Source organism: Ictidomys tridecemlineatus, chromosome 5 (assembly GCF_052094955.1).
Source record: "Ictidomys tridecemlineatus isolate mIctTri1 chromosome 5, mIctTri1.hap1, whole genome shotgun sequence".
Classification (NCBI taxonomy): Eukaryota; Metazoa; Chordata; class Mammalia; order Rodentia; family Sciuridae; genus Ictidomys; species Ictidomys tridecemlineatus.
The window spans coordinates 132,047,967-132,057,688 of NC_135481.1; the positions used below are offsets into that span (position 1 = coordinate 132,047,967).

Below are 9,722 nucleotides of genomic sequence, written 5' to 3' on the forward strand. Positions count from 1 at the left end.
TGAGTGAAAAACAAATTTTCCTGAAGGTACTCAAGCAAACTCGATTGGGACTAACTCTGACTGGGACTAATGCCAAGGCCTAGATCACACAGGTTTGGGGAAAGTGGCAGGGGGAATGACCTGGAGGTTAAGTGACTGCAGGACAACTGTGTCTCCACCACTGAGAACTAAGAAGGCAGAAGGTGTGGTTCATTAGAGGGAAATGTGAGCAGTTACCAAAACAAGTGTAAACAGATATTATAAGGCCAAAACACACACACATACACATACAAGCTGGGAAACATACTTTTTCTTTTTGGAAACAAATTAACAGTAGCTCCACTGGGGACAAGTTACTGGCAGCAGGGTAGAGATATATTTTGCACTTTGTACCAATCTTTAACAGTAACATTTCTAAGGATGTATATGTGCTAGTTTAAATTCCTTAAAATCACAATTGAGGCTTTTCCCCCCAAAGAATTTTAGTTCTTAAAAATGATATCTGTATATAAATATTCTAACTCGTCTTTCAAGTAGGCTTCAACATATGAATGGCAAAATAGCTAGACATGAACAGTAGCACATCAACTATAAGTTTAGGCACTTTATCAAAGAAAAATGTTTAGAAATACTGTCAATGAGGTCTAGTCTTCTGCCACACCCTGCAAAGGACTTGGCTGGTCCTAACTCATATACACGTAACTGTCAGCAGAACACAAGCCCTCTACACCAGCCTCATTCTTCTGTAGCTAAGAAAACAGAACAGATTCTCCTTACTTTACAACCACAAAAAAACCTGACAGATAGCAAGAGTTCTTTTCAACTGCTGAGAGCAACCCAGTCAAAGAAAGATAACTACTTAGGATTTCCAAGTGGCATTGTTTCTGTTCTCTGCATTTCCTGCGTGGATTGGGTTCCTAGTTGTGTGTCTAGAACTGGCTATCTGGCTCCCACAGCACGTTCTGCCTTTGCTGCAATGAAAATAATGACTGCAGCATGAACAGTTTGACTCAACTAAGTATTTTCATGACTTGTCTGATTTGACCCTGCCGTCTTCTGGCTGATAGAAAATCAGAAGCATGGACACATCAGGTCACCGGATCAGAGCAGATGCTATGAAAGGGTATGGCACCTTTGGAGTCAATGATGCCCCAGCTTTATGTAGGAAAAAGCAACAAGGTCAAGTTTCCACAGAAAGTGATTTTACAGTAAACATAAATCTGTCAGTGTCCACAATCATTAGAAAAACTTTGTCCTTATACTGGAAGCCTTTAGAATAGTAATTCTTATACTGACCACACACTGATCAAGTGGCAGACCCTTTTTAGAAGAAATAAGGATGTCATTCAATATGCAGTTCCCCGCACCCAGTCCTGCCCATGACATGGCAAGGTCTCCGTGTCTTATCAGCTCCTTAGAATGCAGGTGCTCCATTAAAGGTCTTCTCGTTTGTTTCCAGCTCGATTGCCTTCCTTGGAAGCCCGAGGTTTTGGATCTCCTTCCTTTTTCTTTTTACCCTTTTCTTGTTTTGTCTTATTTTTCTCTTTGCTTCCTCCTCCTTTGCCAGGGTATACCTGTCCCTCCAGAGTGACATCAGCACATCTGTCTTGACTGACCAAAAAGTCCTTGATCTCCCAGGCATAGCTCCCATCACGAAGCATGAAGATAGCACGGTCTGATCCCACGATGAACCTGACAGAGATGTGATCAGACAATTAGCATGTACTAGCAAAGTACTAATGGGTCAGAGTGATTAAGTGGCACTTGACAAAGAGAAAAGCTCTCTTCATGTACCACATGAATACAGAACCTGAAACATTTAATGTCTGAAGATAGCAGTTTGCTGAACTATTAAATATTCTGCTTAGATACAAACAGCAGACACTGGGCACTCCTTTGAGGTGTGAGTAGATGCTCCTGTTATGAAAGCATTAAGGAAAGCTCCCTAGTGGCACACGGTGCTGCAGGAGTAGGGGTGGGGCAAGGAGGAAGCATCCATTGGCATTTGTTTTATATTCTGAAGTGCCACTTCCATTTCTGTTTAATGTTCTGAAGTGTCCAGTTGTAGTTTGTTTAGAAAAAGCTTCTGTTGATAAAAAATAAAAACCATTGGCTTAGAGCATGTCATAAGAAGCCCTGAAGGGCCCGAGAAGACACTCAGAAAGTAGACAGAGATCCTAACCCACAGTTTAATATAGTAAGCAGCCCAGCTCATCCACACTGGATAGGATCCAAGGAGCAAAGAGGAACAGAATGAAGTCTGGAAGGCCTACTAGCATGGCTGGTGGGCACAGTCTCTCCTTTTTAGAGGGACTACCCCACAGCTACTTTTACCACTCTACAGAGACCCTTGCTCTAGGTGTCTATTCAAGCTAACAAAAGCATTCTGCTGGCCTTCATACTCTCTAAGTACTCCTTCAATTCTTTCTCATCACTTTCATGGCCCCAAATTTCAAAACTGTTATTGAAGGAGAAAAATGCAGATTCTTTATATTTTAGAACCATACCAGGTAATAAAAATAAATAGGTTCCTTCACATTAAATTAGCTATCTATTAGCAACCTGGTGCAAGGTCTATGAACATTTCTACACACAAAAGAACTCTCCATTGAGGAGAGATTTACAGAAGAAGCAAACTGTGAAGCTTGCTTGACTGTCTCCTCAAGAGGCTAAACCATACAACTTTTTAAATCAGATGACGTAAAAGCTAAAGATTCAATGATAAACAAAACTTAAAGATTAAGTGTGATAGCAAACAAAGAAACTTACTAATAATGAATTTTTGTTTTTAATTCAAAATAAATCCTAGAGAGGAAAGGTCTAAGTCCCTTGGGAAGAATGCCAAGAGTGATACCCTGCTAAAGCCCCAGAAAATGCCCTAGCACAGCCTGAGATTTTTTTCCACAGGTTGTTGGTGCTTTACCTCTGGACGTCGTAGTTGGCATTGAACAGACTGCCCTGCCACAGGCTGGTGATCTCCTCTGTCTCCTTTTCAGTGGGGCTCCCTGATACAGTGACAAACATCATCAGAGTCTTCCCTTTTTTCGTCATCTTTAATATACTTTCTGGCTTGCCAGGGTCTATCTGTGAGAAGTCAACAGGTGCTGAGGGTCGCTTGTGCTCTGGGAGATCTCCTTCTTCTATGTCGTCATCTTTCTAGCAGGATGGGGAGAAGCATCAAATCTGTTATCAGAAACTTGGTTTTCAACTGGCACGGCACACATATCTACATATGATGTCAAGAGCAGCCATACAATCTGAAATCTCATTGTTTTCCTTTTTACTTGGCTTATGAGCAAAGTTGAAGTTTCAGGTGGTACTTATTACCCATCACTCTAAGTTACCACTCACAGAGAGCCCCCATGTGATGAGTTTCCATAGCTTGTTTACCCTCAAAGAATCTACATAATACAGTAGGTCATAAAAATGGCCAATTCCTGGAAGGTTGTACAATGCAATACTACCCAGCAATGAAGAACAAATACTGATATACACAACAAATCTCAAATATACTAAGTGACAGAAGGCAAATACAAAATAAGATATACTATACGATACCATTTATTTAAAATTCAGGAACAGGCAAAACTAACCTAATGCAGGGTTAGTTTTAATACAGTGAATGCCTCTGGAAGGGGGACAGAAGGTGACTTTGATTGAGAGGACCATGAGGAAACTTTCTGGAGTAAGGGAAATGTTCTATATTTTGACAGGGTATGGATTATCTAGATGTATCCTTTATTCAAACTCATACTGTATACTTAAAATCTGCATTTCACTGTACACATTCAATTCTAGCTAGATTGGTTATTTGCAGTGAATTTGCAATTCTAGGTTATTTGCAATTCTAGGCTTGAACAAAGTTATAAACATACTGATGGTAATGACAGCTAGGTTCCTCACTTTTGAAAGAAAGTAAAATATAGGAGGAGGAAGAATGTACCTTGTGGTATTAGGCTGGAAAGAGAGGAAGAGAAGAAATTTGTGGCTTTTAATAGATTGACAGGTAGATGGATAAGTACATGGATAAAAATATTTAAAAGTAGGATTCCTTAGAGAAAAGGCTAATTACAGGAAGGAAAATAGAAGACAAGCCTAGAATATCTTCCTGCATCAGAAAGCAAGAAAGTGTTCCACTAATTATAGAATGTCAAAATGACAGACACCAATCTAAAGCAGCCCTCATGGGCCAAATATAGAAGAATGTGAACATCAAAAATAAATAATAACAATTTGTAACTTCCCAAATAAGATCCATTAAATACATACTAATATAAAGAAAAGTATGTACCAACAGTACCTATGCCAACTACTAAACAGAATATAAATGTATGTACCAACAATACAATGCCAACTACTAAACAGAATATGGATCAAAAGAAAAATAAAAATACTTAAAAGAAGCAGGAAGCAGGTTCCTTGAACCAAGGATGCAGCTTCCTTGAAGAAAAGGCTAATACCAGTAACAAGAGAAATGAAGTACTGATTGGTACACTGGTGGTATAATATGGATAAACCCTGAAAATATGCTGAGTGAAAAAAGCTAGACACAAAGAGTATACATCCTATGATTCCATTTGCAGGAAATGTCTAGAACAGAACAAACCTTTTAGAACAGAAAGATTAGTTAGTGATCGCCTAGGGGTGACTGAGAACCTGGGGGACTGGGAGAAAACCAGAGAGGAGTGACTGAGGCTTTCCTTTTTGAGGGAAGGAAAATGTTCTAAAATTGACTGTGGGGATGATTGTACATCTCTGAATATAATTAAACCAATGAAATAGTGAGGTGTGTATGCTTGTGAACTGCATCTCAATAATTTTTAGTGGTTACCTAAAAATCCAACCTAACATGAAACAAAAGCCCTTATCACTCTTACTTGGTCCTCTAAACAACTCTCTGAGGGATCAAGGCTGAAGACGATGGTTCACAACATATTACTGTAACATTTTAGTAATAAGTGAGAATGAAAGAATTCCAGTACTTAAAGGTGAGCTACATCAGATCTGGGATCTTGGTTCAGCTCCACACAGTCAGTTGTGTGACCCAGGTTGAGGTTACTTATCCTTCTAGGCCTATTTCCTTATCAATAAAGGGAAAAGCAAAACCTGACAACTTATGATCCTCAGCAGTGTGAGCACACACAGTATCCCAACCTTCTCAACTATGCCACCCTCTGAACTAATCCTTTTTTCCTTATTTTGCTTTGATGGTGTCACTGATGGTGATCTGAAGACAGAAGCATAGACCATGCTGTCAGAGGGGTCTGGGTTCAGCTTCCTGCTCCGGCACTTAAGTTGTGTGGCCTTGGGCATACTTCTTAGCCCATAAGAAAATAACTTTCCTCACCTGTAAGGGAAAGTGGGTGGTAATAACATCCTGAGGTTTGTTTGGGGGATTTAATGACAAATGCAACCAGTACAGGCTGCTATTACACTGCTCATTAGTGCACTGGTAATGTGCCCTCCAAGCAATCACCCTGTGGAAATCACACTTTCAAAATCAGAGAGTTCCTTGTTGCCAAAACCCCAGGCTGTTTCAGTCTTCATTCTGTCCTCTTTTCATAACATCTTTTACAGCCTCCTTAAAACTCCCCTAGACTTCAAGTTGATTCAAGATCCTACAATATTTGTATTTTTAACTAACTCAGCTGGTCACAAGCAGCTTTTCACTTTTAATGAAAATATAATTAATTAATCATAAATCTAGAGGATACGGAATGGGTAAGGATTGCTTCAAGAAATTTTTAATTTTAAAAAATTAATTTTGTGTTTCGGTTATAGGGAAAAAAAAACCAGCATCTTAGATATAGGCAACTGTCCAGTTCCTTTCTGGTTGATGCACTCCCAGTTTATCTTGGGGTCATCTGTTCTCATTGCTTTCTCTATGCTAAAAGCAATCCAACCCTTACCCACAGGCAGGGCTGAGACCTGCAGACCAAGTTAGGCACTCCCCTGACCACAGTCCCCATCTTGCCTCCAGGCCATCTCCAATTTTCAACTGGCCCCACCAATGTTCCATTGCTGTTTGTCAAAGTCAATAGCTACAAAGCTGAACTCTGTAAATCCTTTTCTTCCTCTCATGTTCCTGAAAACAAAAACTACCATGTCCAGAATAGCTACTATGTTTCAGGTACTTTAACATTTATTATCTCCAACCTTGGGAACAATCTACAAATTTTCTGCTGAATGTAGTAGAAGGAAGAGGATAAACAATTACACACTAGAGGAGACAACCTGAAGTACAAATCCACAATTCTGGCTCAAATCTCACCATACACCTCCATTTATCTGAGCATAAGATGAAATAACCATAATTATTTTTTCTATATCAATTGGGACTCATCATTAATTCTAACACAATGGAAAGGGTTCTCACCTTTTCCCCACATACCTGAGACACAAGCCTCACTGAAACAGATTCTCACATGAGTGGGAAAGAAGTGGGGGTATAGATTTACAGCCTCCTTAAAACTCATCCATCACCACTTGGGGATGGATGAATCACTTTCTGCAAAAAAGCACCCAGAGATGGATATGCTCTTCCACAGAAAAATAACTGCCACTGGGAAAGGGCACTCACACTTGTAGGGTCTACATACATTAGCTCATTTAATCATCATTACACTCTGCAAAGTAGGACATTATCTGGCTTTACAGAGATGGCAAATGACGGTTACAAAGCTACCACCAGTAAAGCTGGGTTCAAAATCTGTCATTTTACTAACACTGAACTGTTACCTTCCAGAGATCACAGTCAATAGACTCCTATTATAAGCATAAAATCTCCCACATCCTGCCTCCTTCTATGCCATTCCTGCAGTTTCTAGTTTAATTCAGGTCTTCTTCATTATCTTCCATTTACCCTTCTGTTCACCAATGTGTATGGCAGTTCAGTAAAATGGTTCATTGAACCAGCTTTCAAGTCCAGTGACAAGTTTAAAAACTGGACAGCTTGCTGTGTGGACTTGGGCAAATGAATTAACTTCTACGTGCTTCAATGTTATTACCCAGAAAATAAAAATACTTTCTCATAAATGTGGTAAGAGAATTAAATGAGATGAAGTGTTTGTATCAGCCTTCATATTTTCTCCCTGTTCTTGCTTCTTGAACTTTCATGACCTAATACCATTCTTAAAGTTTAGCCCTGATGATGACACTTCAAAAACCTTCAACAGCTAGAACATTCACTCCAGGGTATATTCCAAAAGTGCCTAAGAGTACAATTAAGGCAATGCAGTAACTTGGGCAAATGCTTATTAGGTATCACAGCAAAAAATGAAAAGCAATGGACTGAGGTTGTGGCTCAGTGGTAGGGCAATACCCTCGCATGCCTGAACTGGGTTCAATCCTAGCACCACATTAAAAAAATTTTTGATAAAAATGAAGAGCAAAATATATACCTTATGATTCAGTTAAAAATTATATGTGTGTATTGTAGGACACTCAAGAATTAACATGTTATGGATGATTAAGTATAAACATCCCAATATTTTATTTATTTCTTTTGGGGGGGGGTACCAGGGATTGAACTCAGGGACACTCAATCACTAAGCCAAATCCCCAGCCCTATTTTGCATTTTATTTAGAGACAGGGTCTCACTGAGTTACTTAGTGCCTCACTTTTGCTGAGGCTGGCTTTGAACTCTCAATCCTCCTGCCTCAGCCTCCAGAGCTGCTGGGATTATAGGCATGTACCATAAACATTCCAATATTTTAACATTTGAGTAATACAACTTTTCATACTCATTAGATCCACATATTTTCTTCTAAATAAAGTACAAACCCTGTAGCATTTGAGACCTTTTATGGCCTGCTTCCTACCAATTCCTACTTACCTTTCTGCCCTTACCACTTAATACTTTGCTTTAGATATGGTCTGCTCTAACTAACCCAAGTTAACTAGTATAGCTATTATTGAGAGGGTCTGTACAACTCCAAATTCACAAGTGGAATAAACCCAAGCAAGCAGTTGAATTCCAGAGCTTAGGCTGTTTTTCTTTACATGATTTTGTCTAATTCCTACATCTCATCTTCAGCTCCTGTTGCTGTTGGAAATGACCTTCTCCCACACTTTCCTTAGGCTGCCTAAAATGGGATCAACCCCACAATTTCCTAGGCCTATCTAAAATACCATTTCCTCCATGAGGACCTCTAAATTAGTGCAGCACTTTCTTTTTATAGCATTCAGTCATATTTACATTGTGGTTATTTTTGTTATCTACTGTTCCTGATGGGTCCTTTGCTCATCTCTGCAGCACCTCCACAACTAGCTCAGAATCTGCATACTTCCACAGCAGGATTTCTCATGAGATGATGTTCTCACTTTGGCAGTTCAAAAGGCTTTATCTGTTAGAATCCAAAAGAGACAAGAAGATTGCAAGGGAAAGGAGAAGAGAAAATTTCCTTTTCATCAGGGTATGATACACTGAAGTCTACCCCAATCTTTCCATCAGCTGCAAATATAAAAACAAAAAGCTGCTTTCTTCTAGTCAAATGCATTAGGTGGTGTTTTAAACTCATGTCTGAAAATATTTATCCTCTCCCCACAACGCATTACCTTTACAAAGAATCTTAGGAGCCTTCAGTAAAACCTCCTCATTTTGCAATGAAGGAAACTGCGGCCCAAAAAGGAGACTTGACCTGCCCAAGATTACACTTAGAACATAACCCCAGTTTTCGACTCCACTCTCTCAACTCTGAAAATCCAGTAGGGCAATACAACCACTTTTGGAAAGGAAAAAAGCGAAAAAATTTTTTTTGTCACCGTGCACGCTTATTCACACTCCGTGTAACTGCACAGTCCAGTGCATCCAAGTAACAAATAAACTCACTCTCAAGAAACTAGTCTTTGCTCCTTTAAACAAAGATGAGTTCCACATTTGCGAGCCATTGGTTTTTGCTACTTCCCCCACCACCACCACCAATAAAATAAATACCACAAAATTACAAAATTCCCCAAATGGGCAGTCAGAAATTCTACTGACTTAGAAGACAGAATAACTATCAGAGCTGAAATAGCCTGATGGAAAATATCCATCTCCACAAGCCCCTTAATCCCACCCGCTCACCCTGAACAGTGGAGGATGGAGGAAATATTCTTCAGGGGTACAGTGAAAAAGAGTCTCCCCATTAGCGGAGCTCACTGACCACAGCACCAACGCAGAGGCCACTATAGTGGGCAGAGAAGGGGAAAGTAGGGCTAAGTACTGAGTGACCTGTGACTGGGGCCAAGTGGTGAGGTCTTCCGGACAAGAGGCCTGGGGCGGGGGTCGCAAGCCGCGAGGAAGGGAGGCTAAGGGGGTCAGGGTGGCATGAATGGGTCAGCAAAGACTCGTGGCGCAGGAGAAGTAGGGGTCAGAGGAAGCCGAGACGGGGCAGGGGGGGAAGACAGGGTAGGTGGATGGAAGCAGACCCGGGACCGAAAAGGACCGGGCTGTGCACGCCGCGGACCTCCCACTGCTCCAGAAGACGCGCCATGTCCGCATCGTTGTAATCTCGAATGTCCTTCTTCTTCCGCGGAGGAGGAGTAGCATCGCCGGGCGTCCCGGCCCGGCTCTCGGCAGCGCAGGATCCCGGAGGAGGAAGCAGCAACAACAGTAGCAGATCAGAGACGCAGAACAGGAACAAGGCCGCACGCCACCAACCGGAGGACGCCATCTTGGCCGCGCAGCTCAGCGCCGCGCCGCACCGCCGGCCCGCGCCCTATCTCGTCACCCGCATGACCACGCCCCCGCACCGGCTCC

General features: G+C 41.2%; 1 protein-coding gene across 1 annotated transcript; it reads right to left on the reverse strand.

Annotated features, from left to right (window-relative positions):
* Positions 1 to 274: 274 nt before the first annotated feature.
* Positions 275 to 9,722, reverse strand: Mesd (mesoderm development LRP chaperone). Its single transcript, XM_005320210.5, has 3 exons — positions 9,430 to 9,722; positions 2,903 to 3,135; positions 275 to 1,671 (listed from the first exon to the last, which is right to left on the reverse strand). Exons 1-3 carry the CDS (start codon positions 9,634 to 9,636, stop codon positions 1,413 to 1,415), a joined length of 699 nt encoding a protein of 232 aa, XP_005320267.1. The 5' UTR covers positions 9,637 to 9,722; the 3' UTR covers positions 275 to 1,412.

Bases quoted from the DNA above. Each gene is read 5' to 3' on its own strand.
- Mesd (XM_005320210.5), bottom strand. From the start codon at position 9,636: ATGGCGTCCTCCGGTTGGTGGCGTGCGGCCTTGTTCCTGTTCTGCGTC. The intron at 3,136-9,429 runs GTCCGCGGCGTG...CCATCCTGCTAG, and splicing joins GTCTTCTGGAGCAGTGGGAG to AAAGATGACGACATAGAAGA. The intron at 1,672-2,902 runs GTAAAGCACCAA...CATCTCTGTCAG, and splicing joins GCCAACTACGACGTCCAGAG to GTTCATCGTGGGATCAGACC.